The 20,904-nt window shown below is 38.4% G+C and overlaps 1 protein-coding gene across 2 annotated transcripts; it reads left to right on the top strand.

The window, feature by feature from the left end:
• The first annotated feature begins 236 nt into the window (after window positions 1-236).
• Window positions 237-20,599, top strand: TEX9 (testis expressed 9). Of its 2 annotated transcripts, XM_071755113.1 has the most exons (11): window positions 240-528; window positions 1,411-1,474; window positions 2,782-2,852; window positions 6,477-6,525; window positions 7,502-7,587; window positions 9,465-9,643; window positions 12,108-12,190; window positions 14,524-14,697; window positions 18,658-18,792; window positions 19,041-19,175; window positions 20,429-20,599. In XM_071755113.1, the coding sequence occupies exons 1-11, from the start codon at window positions 320-322 to the stop codon at window positions 20,504-20,506; spliced, it is 1,263 nt and encodes a 420-aa protein (XP_071611214.1). In that variant the 5' UTR covers window positions 240-319; the 3' UTR covers window positions 20,507-20,599. The 2 variants fall into 2 exon arrangements, with proteins under 2 accessions (XP_071611215.1, XP_071611214.1); XM_071755114.1 differs by lacking the exon at window positions 18,658-18,792 and having other exon boundaries at window positions 237-528.
• The last annotated feature ends 305 nt before the right edge of the window (window positions 20,600-20,904 follow it).

The following is a 20,904-nucleotide window of genomic DNA, read 5'->3' as shown; positions in this document are numbered from 1 at the left end:
GCCCCCAGTCTGCCACTGCTGTCACAGGGGCTCTGACACACTGTCACCTTGGCACCAAACTCTGCGAGAAAAAGGGGGGATGAAGCGACTCAGCGTCCCACGGCCTTACAGCAGCGGCCGAAACGTGGCTACCCCTGCCCTCTACACCCATCAGCCCCAAGGGGGGCTGGCCGGGCCCACGGCGGGGATGCGAGCAAGCCGGGAGGGCGGCCGAAGCGGGGCCTGAGCAGGGGGAGGGCGGCAGAGCCACCACCCCCAACGCCGAACGGTTGCTCTGGCGAAGGCGACGCCGCGCAGCAGCAGCCTCTGCGCGGACAAAATGGCGGCGGGCGGTGGCGGGGGCCGTGCTGGGGTAAGGCGGCGGCTCGGGCACGGGGAGACGAGCGGAGGCAGCGGGAAGGGACCCGCCCCGCACGCTAACTCGTCCTCGCTGCAAGTGCGGAGACCTCCCGGTGGCCCCGGGCCGCCCGCCGCTGGGATGCCCGGCGTGGTGAGCAGCGACCTGCTGGCCAAGGAGGCGGAGTACAAGTAAGGAGGCGGCCGGGGGGCCGTGGCCTGGCCCGGTCACCGTGGCGCTGCCCCGCTTACTGCTGGATGTCCTAACGGAGCTTGCGGTTAATGCTCCGTGCCCGGGTCCCTCAGCTGGTTCCCCCGCAGCGTACCGATGAGAGCACCGCTGCCAGGCTTCCCGCCCTCCCGCCCTCGTTTTATACCGGCGCCTCAGGGCGGGCTGTGCGCTGCCCTAGGACTTCAGATTTTCCGCATTAAAACCATTGCCGTTACTTGCAAATTATGAATATGTAAGATCTTAGGCCTTTTAAAAAAAACTTCAAAGCTCTAAAGTTTGTGACAAATGCAGTGAAAACATATTCAAAAGCACTCTGTTACCTGTCAGTCCTCAGCCCCCGTGAGGGGTGGGCCGTGCCACAGAAACTCGGTCATACCGCCTGAAAACCTGTGAAGTACGCAAAAATTCAAGTTTTTTTTAAGCGATACATACATAACGTGACACGTTTTAATGACGCAATCAAATAACATTAATAGTACATGATTACTTTCCCTGTTCCTGAGGTAAAGACTGTCTTAAAACCAGAAAGTGTTGAGAAAAGAAAGATCTAAAAGGGGTATCAAGCGATAACATGGCCAAAACTAAGGCCACCTTTTCCATCCAAGAATTATATTCTAAACCTTACCGTTTGGTGAATATAGGTGTTTTAGTACAATTGATTTGACAGAAACCCAGGAAATGGTTGAAATGTCACTTTGTTAATACCCTAAAGTTTATTTCAGTGTACCTTTGTAGGAATCTTTCTCAATTCCTACTTAGGTCAGGCAGAGATTCTACCATGCTTACATTTCCCTCTCTTGAATCTTTGCAAATCTCAGTGACAAGAATTCTTACTCTTTTAGGCGACTGAATGCAGAATTAGAAGCAAAAACAGAGAAACTGGTGCGTCAGGCTGAAGAAGTAATGGTGAGTAGGTTATGCAGACTGTTACATAACTTAGCCTTGGTTCACATGCACAGGGGGTCAGGTTTCAAAAGAAATTATTTAGACCATGACAACTAAATATATTTTTGGTGTCAAATGCAATCTAAGGTCTTAATTTTATTTTTTCAAATTGTAAACTTCTACTGAAAAACATTCAAAGTAAGTTTATATATTATTTCATCAGGTAAGTAGATGTTCACATAGATGTGTAGAGCGTTTGTACAGGTATATACATAAAACCACATAAAAACCTTTATGATGTTTAAGAAAAGTACCTGTAGGTAACTTTATGCCTTAAATACTAAAACATAAATTAGTTTTTGAAAACCAGATACTGTTGCAGTTATATTCTAGTATGCAGGATCTGCATTGTTCAATCTGAAAGAAAAAAAAAGCAAATTATTAAGTCTTCTGGGAAGCTATACTTATATGCACTTTTCCTACTGTTGAATCTTCATTTTTATGTCCTGTGAAAACATTCTTCTTGTGAGCTGTGGTAAGCTGAGGCTAACTGCTTGGCATTTGAACAGAAGCAGATGAAGTGTCCAAAATAGCATCTAGGCTCTTAAAAAAAGCAACAACAATACTTTTTTTCCCCCTTCTCTAAATACAGCAGAAGATCAAATATTCTTGGGACACAATATATCACATGGCACTGCCATATTGCACAGATATACATTAACAACAGAAAAACAGTCTTAGTTGAATAGAATATTAAAAAAACAACAAATCCCCCCCCTAACAAACACCACAACAAAAAGACAAATACTGAAGAGGACAACTGCATTTGTTCTTGATTATGCTAACTGTAACTTAGCAACATAGAAGCTATCTGAACATTCAGACTAAATTATTCTCTAAAGTACATACAACATATCAGTGTCCAATTATGGTCGTACTGCATGAATAAAGATTTATTTTTAAGGCTTATTGCACAATATGGAAAACTGAAAATTTGTTCCACCTGCAGTGTATTTGCTACTCCTGTAGTTTAGAGGAAAAGGAGGGAAGGTTGCAGCATCTCAGATGATGTAAAGCTGGGCAAAAATGTTATAGGCAAAAGACAATTTACATGTTGTAGAGCAGAAATAAGTGTTGGGGACAGGAATGGCATTTTAAGTTTTATTGTTTTATGAGTTATTTTCCACAGCAGACTATAGTTTCCATTCTTTTCCATAGTAGACTATAGTTGTTATGATTACAAATATGTAATTCATCTTTAGTGGATTATATTCTTCCCAAACTTGACTACTGTTTTTTTGTTTGTTTGTTCGTTTGTTTGAATAAAGAAATGCCAGCAGGAAGTTCTATCTAGACCAGTTTCAGTACAAACTAAGTCATACGAAGATGACAGCCACAGGTATGTGCTTTACAGCTGCTGCATATAATTTGCAGGGAATCTTTCACACTCATCCTGCACACCCAGACTTGTGCCCTAGTCATGCTCCTGTTTTATCTGTCTTTGGAGCATACTCCATTGGTGGAGTCTAAATTTTTTCCTGTTGCTTGAAACCATTGATATTAAGTGCTGTTCCTTGTTATTTCAAGGAAGACTTAATTTTGCTGAAATGTCTTATCTAGGATGATAAGTAGTGCTGACATCTGTAAAAATGCAAGGTAAGGGAACGTGTTTCTCTGCAGTACAAAAAGAAGACCCTTAGCAGTAGATGGTTTTTAACCAGTTCAGCTGACAAAGCATAGAAATAGATACTGGTTCACATTTAACTTGGCCTAAACGTTCCAGGAAGTGCTTAATTAAACCAAACCAAACACAAAACCCCAAGACAGACAGACATTCAGCTGCCACCCTCTGGAACCTGGACATCATTACACATCTGAGGCCAGCATACCTTTGTCCTGAATGAGCAAAGGTACAGCTGTGGGGTTTGGCCAGTGTTTCCAAACCCCTTAGCTCTAGGCTGGATGCACAGCTGTATTGACTTGCTTATTATTTACTTATTTGTTCTGGGGTTTGTATATTGATAATACAGGCAGTGGGTGAATTTGAGAGAGTCTAAAACCATATTTTATCAAGGATCTGATCTGGTGGGCTCCTTAATTTCCAGTGTCACTAATCTGGAAAACAAAGACACCAGGTCAGACTACAGTGTCCCAAATGTTAAGCAGAAGATGGAAACTGTTTTGAAGTCATAGATATGAGAGTCTGCTAGAGATGATAAAATAAGGACTTTTGTGCAGAGTAAGAGCAAAAAACAAAAAGCAAGTTTTTTATGAATATAAAAGGTCTGTCAGTACACAAAAAGGTGTGACAGGAAGTCTGGGATAGAAGCCTGGCTATACTGGCAGAAGTTTGCTACTGTAGTTAAAATTGTTCCTGAGCTATTTTAAATCTGTATCTGTCAGCTGTAGAGGGGAAAAAATAATCTTGATGTGTTATCAGTATAATCATGCTTTGCAAACAAATTCTGGATCCTGCTTTAGTTTTCTGTTAGATGCATTTTGGGCAGTAGACAGAAAATCTTTAAGAACTTCAAACTGGAGTTGAGTTACAGGGTTGCTTTATGAAGGAAGGTGAGGAAGATTCAGCCCCTCAAAGGGATTTAACAGCTTTGATGGTATATATTGGAAATAAATGGGAGTGCTGGAAGAATTAAAAAAAATATTGGCAGTTAGCACATTGGAGTAGCACTGATCTACCAACTACTTATATAAATTAAAACACCTGAAAACAACCACAGTCTGTGTTCTGGTAAACATTTCTGTAGGAGAAGAATTGAAATCCTGTGCTGTAGTGAAAAAAAAACCTAGAAATGTGTGCTAGGAATTAAGCATGCTGATTATCCATGAGTGAACATTGAGGCCATTCAATTAGATTAGTTTCAAGTATTTAATATTTAATTAAAAACATTTTTTTCTTTCAAAATTGTGTAAACAGATAGGCCATAAATCTAAAGGAAGCACTTAAGATGTTTTTGAAATATCCATTTGAAATTACCATGGATTTCTTTAAGGAGAATGCACACTAAAGCAGCAGGAAAGAAGGGAAAAAAATCAAAGCAGAGAAAGAGGTAGTACCAGGGAAAAAAATAAAAAGTAGGTTAAGAGAAAAAAATTAATAAGCAAAGTAAAAGAGAGCAAATATTCAAGGACTCTTCCAGTTAGCGTGTATTTTAAAATAAGTCGTTCTGGAGCTTGTAGAGCATAATTTTTGCAGAGACACTTGAATTACAGAGACAAAGCAGCTCCAGTGACACCGCACTGAAATCAGCTTTTGTTTACACTTTTCCCTCTTCAGAGCGTGGCCAGGCTGATGGCGATGGGCACTGTGCGCATGGGCAAGCACGCTATAGGCTTTGAATAGGATTAGCAAACACAAAGGGTTTGCTCATGCACATGCATCTCCTGTTTACATGCAGAGATGGAATTGTTAAACATGAGCTTCGGTGCTGCCACGATCCTCTAGCTATTTATTTGTATCCCTTTTTCGGGGTTTACAGGTTGCTTTCACTTACCAAATGATGGAACTGAATTATCAGGTTTTAGAAACGTGTTGTCATGTATGGGGAAAGGGTAGAAACTACTAAGGTTAAACAAGTGTGAGGAATTCAGAACACTGGGCTTTTTTTTTTCTTTTTTCTTTTTATTTTTTTTTTTAATAAGGCCCTGAGACAACAGATATAGTAGGAACAAACTAGTCTACTGAAGGATAAAACATCATTGTTTTACTGAGTATAGGAAGTGTTGTATTTCATATATTATAGAATAACATACAACAGCTATTTCTGTGGCAGCAAATCTTCACCTTCTGCATGTTTCCAAAGCTAACCAATAGGAAGGGAGCATGAAGAAAATAGGGTAAATAGACAAAAACTAATCATCCTATTCTTGAAGTCTGTTGCCAACCACACACAGACGATTTCTCCAGTTTGGGGTTGGTGGATTTTTTTTTTTTTTGGTGGGTTGGTTTTTTTTTTTGGATTAATAAAATCTGGAGCTTTGTGCAGATAATTCTTGTTGATGAATTGATGTCTGTGAAATTTTTAAAGGCAAGATCTAAACATTTGCTCAAATCAGTTGGCCAGACAGTTGACATGATTTGATATGCCTGAAATTTAAATTTTGTTCCAAATCTTTTATAAGCCAGCATTTTAATCGAAGTAAAAAACTATAAAAGGTAGGGGAAAAAAAATGTAGCCTTTCAGTGCAATAACACAGATTCTCATAACTTATTCTGGAAGCAAAGTTACATATATGACAAGAAACTTGACCTGAATAGTAGACACCAGGCTAAAACTTTCTGCTTGTTTCCAGCAGATTTTAAAAACAGTCATTTGCTTTGAAGTTCAGTTACTAAGAAGGATGGTTTTCAGCCAAATAAGCAGATAGGAAAGCTGAGTGTTTTAATCTTTAAAACTGATACAGTATTTGTAATATTTATTTCAGCAAAAATTCTGTGGGGGGTAATTTATAAATTGCTTCCACCTCATATTCCCTTGATAGTCCCTGTCAGGTGACTTGGCAACAGTCAATCTGAGCATCCAATTGCATTCCCTCTTAGCATGCAGAGGGCACTGGTTTATACCTTCACTTTCTTTGTATTAATTCAGGGATTTGTGTGTCAGGTGGGCATATTAAGCACTGAGCTGTTGGTGATCTTTTGTAATGGGTTGTCAGTCTCTCCTGTTGAGGCTGACAACACTCTGCATGCTGGATAAGTGCTCCCTTGATCCCCTGTGGGGAATCATTGATCTAATAAGGCTGCAGTTGCCTGAATTGCAGGAGACAAGATTCAGATCCTGGTACATGAATAAACTGCTGTATTCCATACCCTGGATTTACCAGAAAGGAAAGACAGAGTATGAGACTGAATTTATGACTGAATTTAGTATGTGTTCCCACCTCAGCCATATGGTTTATTCTAGACATATAAAATGTTCTTATTCTGTTGAGTGGGTTGAATTTTTATTGTAAAATGCTTCTTTTGTTATACGTAGTCAGAGATTTTTATTTTTTTTTTCTGCAGAGATCCACTCTGTGCTGGAGTTTCATCACCTGTACATTCACATACTGAGGTATCAGAGTTAAAACTCTTCTGGTTGTTTCCTCTTCTAATATAATTTCCATGTATTACTTCTGGTTTTGAGGCTGTACTACACAGGGGACTTATGGGTGGGAAGGTGAAAGGAAATGTTGTTCAAAAAAGTGATATGGGATGGTGTTAGCAGGGTTTCTCTGTGGCACTGGTGGTTAAGTGGATTTATATCACATTTAATTTTTGAATTCTAATTTTCCTTGTCTGTGAACCATTGACAGGAGTGTTTTGAGCATCTATTTAAGAATTTCACATTAAAAATATCAGAACATAACTAATTTTTCCCTTTCTCCCCTTCCCTCCCCCACTAGTATAAAACTCAAGGCAGCATTACTGTCTTCTAGATGTAGTATTAAACAAAAGGGAAATATAATGGAAAAAAATATTGTGATTAGGAACAAACTCATTAGTCTCTAATTACAATTACATTACATTTTTAGGAAGTGATCTAAAGCTTCCAAAATACTGTCTTCAGTTATTTATCAGAATACAATATAAAAAGAGCCTATTTTTTTGCAATATTTGAGTGAAAGCAACAAAAATACTGCTAGATCTTCCGTATACAGGAAATGTATAAGATTAAAGTAATGAATTAAAATAGTATGTATTTGAAGATCTGATAAGCATTTTTCAAAGAAATGCACTCTGTTTTCTGTTTATATTAATATTTTGGTAATAGAAGAGAGCCTTATGTGTGTATGAATTCATTGTGTGGAAAAAACTCCCACAAGCAAATAACTACTGGATGTATTATGATTTAGGCTATGAAAGTTGCAAGATAAAGTGAGTAGAAGTAAAATTGTGTAAAGCTTCTGGAAGTTTGAAAAGCATACTTTGAAAAGTACCCTGGAGTCTGAGTAGATAAAACACAAAAAAACCACAACAATGCAAAAATAACTGAGAAAAAAGTAATTCCTAACTAACCAAAAAAATAACTATTTTGAAAAAAATTGTAGCTAGCAAACAAGAAGAAATGTGCTTCCATGCCCATGGCTCAGAACAGTCCATACTCTGGAAGTAAGGGGAAAACAACAGCTTCAAGGTATATTATTCACATCTCTTTATGTTTGTAATAAAATATTTGAGTTGCTATTTTTGTCTATCAGGTTATTTTTATTTTCTGGATGCTTCTACATTAATATACATGTAGTAAACTTGGTCCTCTTAAGCACCACCAAGTAGCTGTCTCTGTTCACTTGCTTTGACCACCAGAAAGCATTAGTGAACATCTGTGATTAATAGTGCAATGAAACTGTTGCTTGCTACAAGGATGACAGTGAAAATCCTTCAGTGAAGGGATGCCTAAGGAGCACCCACCAAAGAAAACCTTAGGTGGTGCAGACTGATTTGTGAAGAGGCCTTGAGGGGTCTCCCCTATTTTGGTGAATCCTGGGCTCACAGGACAAGAGAGAGCCAACAACATACCTCAGCTTCCAGGGGTTTCAAGCTGAAAAGCTTCATCTCTCTAGATGAGGAAATTCAGGTTGTAAAAGGAGATATGGACAAAAGAGGAGAGACATGCATAAAATCCTGTGAGCAAATGAAAACTGATGCAAGATATGGACAAATAGCAAAGGAGGATGAAAATTGTCTGCAAGTTGGCAGAACATGGAATTGACACAGGCCAAGCTTTTCTTTCAGTATTAGGGGGTCACTTGTGGACTTCCCTTGGGCAGTCTGGGGGAGGCTGTCATAGTGGTTCTCATGAGATTCATTAATGCAGACACAGGGCATGCAGGCTGAACCCGAAGTTGTGGGAGAAAGTTAGCAGCTAGAGGGAGTTTGAAAGCTGCATTAGGATGAGGATGTATTGTAACAAGAATTTAGGAGCTTCAGATCCCTTGGGAATTCAGCTGGAAGGCAGGAGGGCTCTGCAGAGGGACCTGGACAGACTGGAGAGTTGGGCTGATTCCAACGGGATGAGGTTCAACATTCCAAGTGCTGGGTCCTGCACTTTGGCCACAACAACCCCATGGGGAGCTCCAGGCTGGGCACAGAGTGGCAGAAAGGGAGCTGGGAGTCTGGATTGCCAGGAAGCTGAAGAGGAGGCAGCAGTGTGCCCAGGTGGCCAAGAAGGCCAATGGCATCCTGGGCTGGCTCAGGAACAGCGTGGCCAGCAGGTCCAGGGAAGGGATTCTGCCCCTGTGCTCAGCCCTGGGGAGGCCACAGCTTGAGTCCTGTGTCCAGTTCTGGGCCCCTCAGCTCAGGAAGGAGATTGAGGTGCTGGAGCAGGTCCAGAGAAGAGCAAGGAGGCTGGGAAGGGATCCAGCACAAGTCCTGTGAGGAAGGGCTGAGGGAGCTGGGGGTGTTGAGGCTGGAGAAGAGGAGGCTCAGGGGAGACCTCATCACTCTCTACAACTCCCTGAAAGGAGGGGGTAGCCAGGGGGGGGTTGGGCTCTTTTCCCAGGCAACTCTCAGCAAGACAAGAGGACACAAGAGGTCTCAAGTTGTGCCAGGGGAGGTTTAGGTTGGACCTTAGAGAGAATTTCTTTAGGGAGAGGGTGATCAGCCATTGGAATGGGCTGCCCAGGGGTGGATTCTCCATCCCTGGAGATATTTCAAAAGAGCCTGGATGTGGCACTCAGTGCCATGGGCTGGGAACCACGGGGGGAGTGGATCAAGGGTTGGACTTGATGAGCTCTGAGGTCCCTTCCAACCCAGCCAGTTCTAGCATTCTATGAATTAATGTAATGCTGACAGGGGGGGGAGGAGTGGCAGAATTGAAGACAGAAGTAGTAGCTAAAACCTATGGCAAAGGTATCTTACAAAAAGAAAATAAATTTCTATCAATGGGTCATAGGGATGCAAGCAATGAAGTTGCATCAGGTAAATAACTATAAAAAACCTACACTTTTTGTAATTTTTCTTTCATATTACGAATTTTTAAAATGTATAATTAACCTTTTTTTTTTTTTTAAGTTCAAAAATAGCAAGCCTGGAAGTACAAAGTGCTGATGATGTTGCAATATCAGAAGACTGCCTAGAATTTTCATTAGCAAAAACAATAAGCAAAATTGAAGAAAAACTAGAAAGAGGAGGCTTACCAGATTGCCTAGATGACGATGTGCTTCCAAGTGCTGAAAATGAAATTGGAGCAGGTAGGTTTCTTCCCATGGTTAAGAACTTATTTTTCCTTGCTTTCTGACTGTTAAAAATGGGTTCTCCTGAAAAAAACAGGAAGAGTTTATGTAGAAATTACAGGGAAATTTCTAAAGCCCTTAAAGGAAAAAAAGGTATTTTTTTTTTTATATGGTCCTAGAGGAAAAGGAGGTGACATATGACTAAGCACAGGGAAAAGTGAGGTTCATGTTGATCCTCAGGACACCTTTTTTTTCTTGCAAGGCATCAGACTCTGACATCCTTTTCTTGATTACCATTCCCTAAACTGTGGATTACTTTATAACCTAAGACCATCTTAGTAAGTGATTCCCCCTCCCCTTTATCAGCCTCATCAGGTGATGAAAAATTAGGAAGCTAATTGTTTCATTACCTCTTCTGAGAATTCAAACTGATTTTGGATCATAGCCAATTCCTAAGGCTGATCTGGTTCTAGCTGTGCTCAAGGAATTAATGAGTGCTCTTAATGACACAGAGCTATCTAAGACAGAAGAGAATTTGTCTGTGGACTAATATCTGAGTAAAAGAAGAAACAAAATGTTAAAAAGAAACAAGTTTCTGCAAATAGTGGCATAGCTCTAGAGTGATCTGTCATGAGGCTCACAATGTTCAATATACAGAAAAATATATCTGGAAGGAAGTAATGACAGCTGGTAAAGAAACTAATTGGAAACAATTGTTAGGATAGTTAAAACAAAAATGGTGTAGAAGAATCTTGAAGTATTGAGTGAGGAGAATAGAATAGAAGTTTATGTTCAGCATCAGAGTGCAAAGCAATACTCAGAGAAAAACCACCAATAACACTTAGGTTTGAGTTGGACTTATTTTAGTGATTACTAATTAAGATGTCTTTGAAAGCATAAGATTACTACTTGTTCACAGTGGAAAAGGCAAACTGATTGTTGGAAATCCTTTAGAAGATAATGGAAAACAAAATATTGTACTTTATCATTATGCTGCAATGTAATTCATGCTACCCCATCTTGAGTATGAGGCACAGCTCTACACACTCCATCTCAAAACCAGGATGTAGAATTAGGAAAAATACAGGAAGGAGTATATAGTAGCAACTATAGGAACAACTTGTATTGGAGTCTTCAATTTGAAAACAAAACATTTGAGGCCAGTATGAAATATTCTGTAATGAAAATGGCAAAGATAAAAGGAAAGCTGTATTTTTGTAATACACACTTTGGTAAATTCCACATTAAATTTGATTTAAAGCAAGCTATACAAAGTGTTTGCCTTTCACATCATGCATGATTAAATTATTGCCACAGGATATTGTGAATGCCAAGCTACAATATGTTTTAAGAAGCAAATCAAACAGCTACATAATATGGAAGTAAATGAGAGAGTGTTAAACTTGATGGCTTCAGTATAGTGTCCCTCTGGTACCTAGATAGCCTCTAGTTACTTGAAGCTCACATGGATGTAACAGGAAGAAAAAAAGTCAGTCTGTATCTTATTTCTTTGGTAGTGTTTCCCCAGATTCTACTTATTATTGGTCAATGCAGAAGCCAACTTAAGCTGTAGCTGACAGCTGATAAGGGGAGGAGGGTGAAATTAAAAAAATTGCTACTACAGCAAATAAACAGGTACCCTTCATGTTCAGCTCCAGATTAAATGTCTCCAGTTACTCCTTTCCCCTTGCACCAGCTGCATATAATGGTTATTCCTGTGCTGCTCATCTTCACCCTCAGGCTGCTTCCATGCTCTGTGCCTGTGGAAGGTCACAGGGGGAGTTCCTGGTGAAGGGTCTGGGGAAACAGTGGGGAACAGGGAGTAAAAGAACATTACTTCACACACAGCCTGTTTTTGGTATGACAGTAGTATGTGTCTTAGCTGTCCAAGAGCAAGAAAGTACTTAATTTTGAAAAAAACATCTGCTTAATTTAATTTTCAACTAATGATTGAATAATATTAGCAGTGTACTTTAAAAAAAACATAGACTATGTTGTGGGAGAGGTATTTAGCTATTAGGAGGGTTTTGCAGTCTGCATTTACTCCCTGATTGTGAGCAGTTTGAAACAACTTTGGGTGTAATTAGACAAATTGCAGCCACAGATTAATTGCAGTGTAGACTTACCTACAATATAGTCCTCTTGACTTTGGTCTCTGGGAATGCTGCCACATATAGCACAGTATGACAAAAGTTTCCAACCAGTTTCAATTTTGAGCATTATGAATCTTTTTCATTTTAAAGATGTCAAGTTCCAGCATAAAAAGGAAAAATCAATACAAAACTTTGCCTAAGAATGAGGAAGTTGTAACATTTATTGAGAAATCTGAGGTTTTATTGCCCTCTTACTCTTTAATAGTTACAAACAGTGTGGTGTGCTTTTAAAAACAAGATCAAAGTGAGTTCTTCCATCAGTTTTTCTCCTTTTCTGCACTGAATAATAGGCACTTGTGGATATTACATGTAACCTTTTATGTTCACAGAGACTCAAATCAGATTACTTAAGGCAAAGTTACGTGTTATGCAGGAAGAGCTGGATAGTGTAGTGTGTGAATGCAGGAAGAAGGTAAGAGCCAAGTTTTCTTATCTATAGAAATGGAGTAGGTTCCCCTTTATCAAATAATGACAACAGATTTTTTTTTTTCCAAGTCTTAAGAGCTAAGATTCTAGGTTTTTAAAAATTTCTTGAGAATTTAGAGTCAAGGATAGTGATTTCTGTGTAACTGTGATCTTGGGCTAAAATCTTGTGAAATATACTTAATGAAAAAGAATTTGAGGCAGGAAAGAACCCCTGGGAATGAGTGTGGTGCTGCAGAGTGCTCTAACCATCACTGCTGAGAAGGAGAGTGTTACCAGAGCCTGAGGTGGAGGATGCAGTAGCAGGCAGATAGATTTTGGTACAGAAAGAAGAAATGAGCAGTGCCTGGAGCTGGGTAATGGGAGGAGAGGGGTATTTAGGGCAGAATGAGACATAAAAAAGCTTGATAGGTTTAGTCAGGTGCTTTGGGTGTCCTTGGAAAAAAGTGTGGCAAGAGCTGATCTGTTTTAAATTGCCTTCAAATCAGAAATAAGGCTTTCTCCATTATCAATATTATATTTGATGTGGAGAAGTGTGTTTGCAGTTGTGTATTTGGGCAGATCAGACTGAAGTTAGGGCAGTGTGAAGCTACATATGTTTTGCTGTTAGAGTGTACTACAAGGGAGTTTTGTGATCAGCATTCTCTGGCAATGTGTTATCAACTGATGCTCAACTACCTCTTGAACTGTAAAACCCTAAATAGTTTGTGTCTGTCTGCCAGAGGGATCACCCCTTTTTCATGCATTTGGAATTAAGCAAGCTTTTTGAACTAACTTTCTGTTTTACACAATTGTTTTATTCTTAGTTGTCATCTTTTTACTTCAGAATTTTTTTCTACTTGTTCCCCAGGCCCAAATGTGATGATGAGACCCAGAACACATGGCAAACCACCAATATGTTTTCTCTCAAGCTTTTAATTTAGAGTTATAAATAGTTTTTTGAGATGGGTACCTGTAGAAAAATCTTTGTAACGAATTAAATTTCGATATTTTATATCTCTATATTTAATTTTTATCAATAAATTTTCTTCTGCATTTCAATACTTTTTATGCTGTGATCCGAAGAAAGCTGTTACATTAGATTTTAAAGACATTTTAACTTTCAAATCAAATATAATTTTATCAGTAGCTATTGAACTTCATCATTCCATGCCAAAAATACTACAGAATCTAGTTACTAGAGCCAGTGACAGAAGACAGCCTTATACCTATTCCTGTCCTGCTCCCACAGCACTCTGTATTTAAATGTATCATTTCAGGTACTAGCTTCTCTGGTGTGAAAATAACTATATTATGTTCAGAAAGTCACAAAAAATTCATATTGGTGGAGCTTTAAGTTAGATTGTGGCTTTTTTTCCTAACTCACAGTCCAGATATTCTAAGGGAACAGAAAAGCTGTTTTAAATATAAAGAAGTGAGAGTTTCTGAGGTGTGTAACTTAGGGTAAGGATAATAACTTGGATATATTTCCAGGTGAGAAGCATGTGTTTCTAGGGGTTGAGAGGACAGGAGAGAAATACTTGTTTTCATAGAAACTCCATTTTGGTGTATGCCTTGATTTCTTTTTCTTAAAAAAATGAAGGGCATAATGCATCTCTGAAATAGCCTGTATTAATAAAATGTTTAAAAGGTTATAAAAGAAAAATGCCCTGAAATGACAATGCTTGATGTGGGATGCAATTACCAGTAGGTCATGAAGCTAATACAGGATTCACTTGATGATAAGAGAATCTTGAATTTGAATACTTGATGTATCCTGGATCATTAGCTTGCTTTTAAGTCAAAACCATATACTCCTAAAACATAATGGATTGATTTATCAGAAATTATTTTATCTACTCTTTCCCAGAATTTTTTCTAATGTGTGCATTTAGCTATTCTCACAAAAATACCAACACAACGAGCTCTTCTCACACAAAATATCTATGTGCCACTGTTACTTATGTTATTTTGTAACATATTGATACCTAGTTCTCAAAACCTATGAAATATGAGAAATTAAATATTTTAGATACTGCTACAAGAGTAAAAGACTGCAGAAAATAAAATGCACAACGTATTACTGGTGTTGCCCTGGCCAATTGGTGTTTTGTTTTCTTAGCTTGTCTGAGTTGTTTCCTTTCTCAAAATCATTGTGGAATACATCATGAAGGATTGAAACATTGAAAAATACTACATTTTAAAAAAATCATTATCTCCATATCCACACTGTGTCTATTTCTGCTGGCCTTTATTTACAAAACATTACTATTGCATTATCCTACCACTTTCTTGCAACAATTTAGCTGTGTTGTTTTATTTTTTATAATCCCTGTCAAACAGGATGATGAAAATCAGAATTTAAAATCTCAGCTTAAAGATGCTGGAGAAGAAAAGGTCAGGCTGCAACGAACAATCAGTGTGCAACAGTCTCAGATTGGGAAGTACAAAATGTTGTCACAAGAAGCAGACAAAAAAAATGAAGGGTTACAACAAGAGGTCATTGCACTAAACAAGGTATTGCATGTATTGGTCTCATGTGCCCCATGAAAGTGAAAGAAACCCACATCAAATCACCCTTTCTGCCCTAGTCTGATAGATTCATATCCACTGACCCCATTAGTGTTTCAGTCTCTAATAATGGTTTTAGAAATTGTATTTTAAAATTGCTAATCACTTTCTTAAAGGAAGAAGTAATGCATGTTGCTAATTGCCTGTCTTCTGCTTCTACAGTCATACATTATTTTATAATTAAATTATGGTGTAAAGGACCCACAGAAAGCAAAACAACCTCTTCAGAAATGGCTATCAAATTCACAAAGGGATCTTAGAAAAATACAGAGAAACTGTATTTTTCTGGTTCTCTTTATAATTGTTAAAAATGACTTCTGGCAATAAGTGTTTCATGGTAAACTGGAGAACCTAGCAAACAGTAAAAAACAAAACAAGCCAAAACCCACCTGCAGCTTGAACTGGTGTCTTCTGCAGGTAGAAGAAAGGATGTGTCTTTTTTCTTGAAAATGGACTGTTTGAACAGCAGCCCCTCCAATTTGATGAATCAGAATTAACCTGGCTGCTGCTGTAGGCCACGTTTGCAAACTGTGTACTTGCCCAGTTGTAGCAGATGGCCTGCACACACAGCTTTGTTTGTTTGGAACTTAATTTAAGAGCAGCATGTGTTTTTCTTTAATTACTCAGAGCTAGAGAGGTTGACTTCAAAATCATGTAATACATATAACTTGGTCTAGTACATGTCATATAACCAGGAGAATGTTTCCCCTGCAAGTTTGGAGAAGAGAGAGCACAACTCAGCCTAACAAACTCTCATTATACATCCATTAAAGCATTTGTATAGGCATGCTTTGATCTTAGTGTTATGTAGCTCTGGTTATTTCAAAACTAGAATGTTCTAAGATTGTGTGTTCTTTTCGTGCAGACACTTAGAGGTTTTAAGGTCTCTCAAATAAGCACCCCAACTGTTGATTCTGCTAGGAAAAAATATTCAATAGTTGTACTCATGCTGCACATCAGCTCCCAATAAATAGAACTGAGACTTACAAAGTCACGTAGCCTGTTCTCTTAAACAAAGACAGGATTGATTATATCCAAACCAGAAGTGGACATAAGTTTATTCAACCTGTACTTAAAGCCTTCTGTGATGACAATTTCCATGATTTTCTTAGGCAGTCTGCAGGCTCTGGTACAGTTAGGAAGTTTATCCCAATATTTAGATGCATGATGTGATGAAAAGTTTTATTCACTCCTGCTGTACAGCAACCATATCCAGCACATTTGCTTCCCTTACTTCTCTTTGCTCTTGATCTATCAGCCTCTCTTGATTCAGTTACTCTTTAAGTTGTGTTTTCTAGAATTTCTCAAGGTTATTGATCAGGTATGTGCATGACAAATAGTGGCAGTTCTTTAAAATACTGAGAGGGCAAAAAAGGCAGATGTATGTAATGAATGGTTCTCTGCCAATTAAAAAGTTATTTTATGTATTTTTTTCTTGAATTAAAAAAATAAAAATCATGCCAAACCCAAGGACTTGAAAATAATTTTGCTGTTAATGCTTAAATCTCTCATGGACATAGTCTGAAAATAATTATTCTTTAGGTATGAAGTATTATACCACACCATATAATGAATATATTTGGAGATTAATTCTATGCATGTATTTAAAAACAATTTCCTGTGACCACAAGTCTGAATTTTTACTGCTGTGCCACTAAACTCTTAAGAATCATACCTTCAGTCTAGCAGAAGTTTTCTGTGTAGTTGAGATCACACAAATTGAATTTTGGGTTCTTATTCCTTTTTTTGAGATTTCTCTTGCAACAGAAATAACAGAAGACCTAAGTTGTCATATATGCTTTCCCAAGCTTCCTTAGATTTTCAGCAATTTACACAAATTATTTATCACCCAGCTACTTTCTTTGTATGTGCCTGGGCAAAGATTTTCACCTAGTTTTCACAGGTTACCTGAAAAATGGTAATTGGTTTGTTATTTTTTCATTTCATTGCTTTGATGTTTGGTGTATGTGAACATTTCTTCTGGAACATCTTCCTCAGGCAGCAGCTGAATTCTGATGCTCCCTAAAAGTTCTATCCTCTTCTTTCCAGCATTCCCATTTTATTCTTTCCATCTAGTTGACTGAATAAATGATACCATCCCTCCTGTCTTTTTTCACCACTTGTCTGCAAGAACATTCCTTCCTATGTATTCTCTCTCACTTGTTAATTCAGTGTAGTTTTAACACTGATTAAAGGTCAGGGAAACACCAAAGTTATGCCCTTATTCCCTAGGTTCTGTGCAGGGATTTTACATTTTGCCTTGAAGAAGGACTTGATGTTAAGCAAACATTGTCTCTCAAATGTTTTTCTGGGTGGACAGGTGTTGCTGAGCTTTCTAAAGATAGAAGTCCTGTGTATGCTTGCTACTGGGAGGAAAGAATGCCTGCTGGGAGGGTTACTCATAGACAAGCTCTCTGGTATCACTCTCCCTACTGATATTCAAGTGCCTCAATTCAATGCCAGAACAGTGGAGAGAATCCAGAGATTGAAATGAGATGCAGTTTTAGAACACAGGATTTTTTTCCCCTCTCTGTGACATTATATGAGAAAATGAATCCAGCTTTTACTTTAAGTGTTGAAAAAATGGCAGAGACCTTGCCTATTTAAAAATTAAAATATTATTTCAAGCACTGTTAAGATGAAAAACTTGGAGTTGAATGTATCTGACAACATATCCCCACTGGATGACTTGTAAAAAAAGACTTGGTATTATGTATGACAGCTTAAAACCAAAAAACATTTAAAATAATTATTAGAATTCTATATAACTCAATTATATGATTAACTGATGGATGGGTTAGAAATACAATAAAAATGTTAAAGCAACATCTGCTTTTGTGAAATTTTGGAGGAGGCATATGGACCAATAGAATTAGGGAGGGTTGGACAGGAGAATTATTCTCCTGTCCTCTTCATCCATTCTGGAGAAGACTCAAAGCTTCCCAGAAATACCTGTTCCAGTCATACCTTTACCATAACATCTTAGCTGCACACACTTGTCAGTAAGTGTGCATCAGTCAAGTGGATCAGTCATGTGGAAGTTAGAAGTAACCACTGCAAGAGCTGGTGTGGAACTGAGAAAATACAAGTTACTCAGAAATAGGGCAGTCTGAGGGCAAAAGTTTAACAAGCTCCTTCTCTGTCCTGATTTGATTAAAAGAATCTTTCTGTGCCCATTACTAAACATTGGATAATATATTTTTAAGTCTATTTCTTTTTAATGAATAACAAGACTTGTTCTTTCTGCCAGAATTGTCTATTTCTTCCACTTTGTCTTTTATCTATGCTCTCCAATCCTGAATCTCATTATGTCCTCATCTTGGTCTCTTTTTCTCATTTCCCTTCTTAACAACACTGTGAAATAACACCATCAGAGATAAGTAAGAGCTGTTTTGATTGTTGCCATAAACACTTGATGGACTATTTTCTCCTCAGTGAAACAGTTATAACCCTCAGCCATCCTCAGTAGGCTGTTCTAATTTTTTGTTGTTAATTGCACATCATCTCTGGGGAAAAGAGGGAGAAGAAACAGGTGGGAAGCAGCAGCTAGGAATACCAGCCACCCTTCCCAAACCTGTCACAGAATGGACATTCTGACATTATTTTTGCTGACTGACTATACAAGGTTTTTCAATCAATCCTGTGGTCTGACACGATCAGCTCCCCAATTATTCCAGGAGAAGTTTAAAACAAACATGAGAATGATCCAAGATTTCAAAGGAGAAGGGGATGTTTTAATGGTGGAATCACGAGGCTTTGAGACAGACTCTGTCTGTGAGCCAGAGAAGTCCACAGACTCTTAGGTTCCCAGGGGTGAGCCAGAGTGTCTGTAAATGTGTGGTCTATGGTATTAATTAAAATACCATTATTTGTAATATTTGTTTTTACTCTTTGCATCTTAAATAGGAACTGGAGAACCTAAAGCGTGTACACAAGCAGGCTGCAGGCAGTCAGAGTGCAACAGAGGTTCGCTTAAACAGAGCCCTGGAAGAAGCAGAAAGATACAAAGTAGAGCTGAATAAACTGAAGCAAAGTAACAAGGTACAGTGTCTTAGGAAAGCAAGTTCCAACCTGCAATCCCTCAGTAATGCTAGAGCAAAACAAAAGGCTTGATCAGATTTCAAGGCATTGTGTCTCCGACAGAGTCCCAAAATTAACTTAGAGCAGGTCACCAAAGGGCTTGACAAGTTATACTGCACCCTACACAAGAGGAAGAAATGGAGAGAATAAAGTTATGGCCTTTCTGATTTTCTGTGAATGATACATTTCTCCTTTTCTTCCCATGGTAGGATGTGGCTAACGAAGAACTCAGAAGGATTGAAGAATTAAAAACAGAAAATAAGAAACTGCAGAAACAAAAAGAGGAGCTAATAACAGGTTTCAAAAAGCAGATAAAATTAATTGATATTTTAAAGAGACAAAAGGTAAGGACCAGAGTACTGTTACATTTCACTCAACAACCTCTAGGCTAAATTTAGCTATTGTCAAGTAAGGTAACTGAGTAAACCAGAGCCCTGAGACTGGTGAGACTCAGTTCAGCAGCCTCACTTTAATTAGTGTGGATTGCTAATGTTTTGCTCTATAGCAAATGCTCATCTTCTTTTGAATTGACCACATTTCTAATTTTGACCATACCCCATCCTTGGAGGCCTGAGTTTTTTCCTTTTCTAAAAAACATACCCATTTTACTAAAATGTGCAGTAAAAACTCTTGAGCTGAGACCCTTTCCACTTGAATGATGATGGGTAAAGAGATGATACTCCAGTGTGGGGGTGAGGACTCAGGGCACAGCTGTGACATCAGGAACCCAGGGAGCTTTCAGGGCCTTCACCCTGCTGTGCCTTTTTAGTGGCAGTTCTGTGCAGCTACACTGACAGTTTCCTACTTGTTTTCTCATCCTACCTTGATGACCCTGATAACATTTTCCAAACAGGTGCATGATTTGAACAGAAAAAAAACTTTAAAAGTTCTGTTTGTCCCTTTCAGGTTTCCATTTACAGTTATGTGCTACACACCATGTAGTACAGTGCATATTCAGAATTTTGTATGATTTTTAAGCATAAATATATGTACACATGTGGGGGGGGAGGGTATGTATGTGCCATAGTGCCCCGTGGATGCATGGTGTGACACATGGCAACACAGCCACCTGTGCTCAGCTCCAGGTATTTCTTGTTAAGGTTTAGTACAGTCACTCTTTGATTTATTGCTAATTTTTAATGGTGTTAAAAACCTCATTTAGAATAAAATCATGTGTATTAGAGACTAGCATGTGGAATCTTAATGATGGTAAGAGCTTTAAAGAAGATTCACCAGTTTTCTTATATGTGTTATTTAGAAGTTGCAAGAGTTGTCAGATTTTCAGTAATTTCCCTGCTTCACTAAAACTGAGGTATTTTTAAAGCAATGTTAGGAACTACAAAAAGCTACTGGTCCTGTTTCACTGGAGCTGAAGTTGCAATGTTTAGCATAAATTTTACCACATCATCCCTAGACTGTACATTTTTGTATAACTTCAGCTTCAACAGGTGAACATCCATCAGAACCATAGTACAAAACAAAAGAATGCCAGCCCCTTTCAGCTATTCCAATTTTATAGGGTTTTGTATTGGCAATTCTCACTATTTTACCTTCTGCTTCTAATTTTTTGTCTTTCTTCACCCTTTTTTTTTTTAAGATGCACCTTGAAGCTGCTAAGATGCTTTCTTTTACTGAAGAGGAATTTATGAAAACCCTTGAGTGGGGAAATTATTGATTCCCTGAAAAAAACAACACTTCTGTTCAAAATCCAAGTCAGTTGGTACATTATTTTGACATATATTAAATGCTTGTTAATAATCATTAATAACTGTATATCCCAGTGAATTGACTTTGCTTAGGTTTAAATCATTTAACTCTTAAAAGCCTGATAGCTTGTGTTGTAGGATCACATGAAATACAAATGTCTGCTGAAGTTTGGGGCCAAACTGTTTGCTCTGCAGTGAGCAGAGAACAGATTATGCATGGGATATTCCAACAAGAGAACTTTGTTGGTGCCAGTTTGCTCTTTTTTAGCATTTTGAATTATTACTAGGTTTTAGTCTCAGGAAATTCCTTGTTGCAACAGAAATAAATTAACCAGGGATCCAGTTGAGAAGAAAATGTCATGTCCTT

This window comes from Heliangelus exortis, chromosome 11, assembly GCF_036169615.1.
Source record: "Heliangelus exortis chromosome 11, bHelExo1.hap1, whole genome shotgun sequence".
NCBI lineage: Eukaryota > Metazoa > Chordata > Aves > Apodiformes > Trochilidae > Heliangelus > Heliangelus exortis.
This window is presented reverse-complemented; position numbering and strand designations above follow the sequence as displayed.

Bases quoted from the DNA above. Each gene is read 5' to 3' on its own strand.
- TEX9 (XM_071755113.1), top strand. From the start codon at position 320: ATGGCGGCGGGCGGTGGCGGGGGCCGTGCTGGGGTAAGGCGGCGGCTC. The intron at 529-1,410 runs GTAAGGAGGCGG...TTACTCTTTTAG, and splicing joins GCCAAGGAGGCGGAGTACAA to GCGACTGAATGCAGAATTAG. The intron at 1,475-2,781 runs GTGAGTAGGTTA...GTTTGAATAAAG, and splicing joins GTCAGGCTGAAGAAGTAATG to AAATGCCAGCAGGAAGTTCT.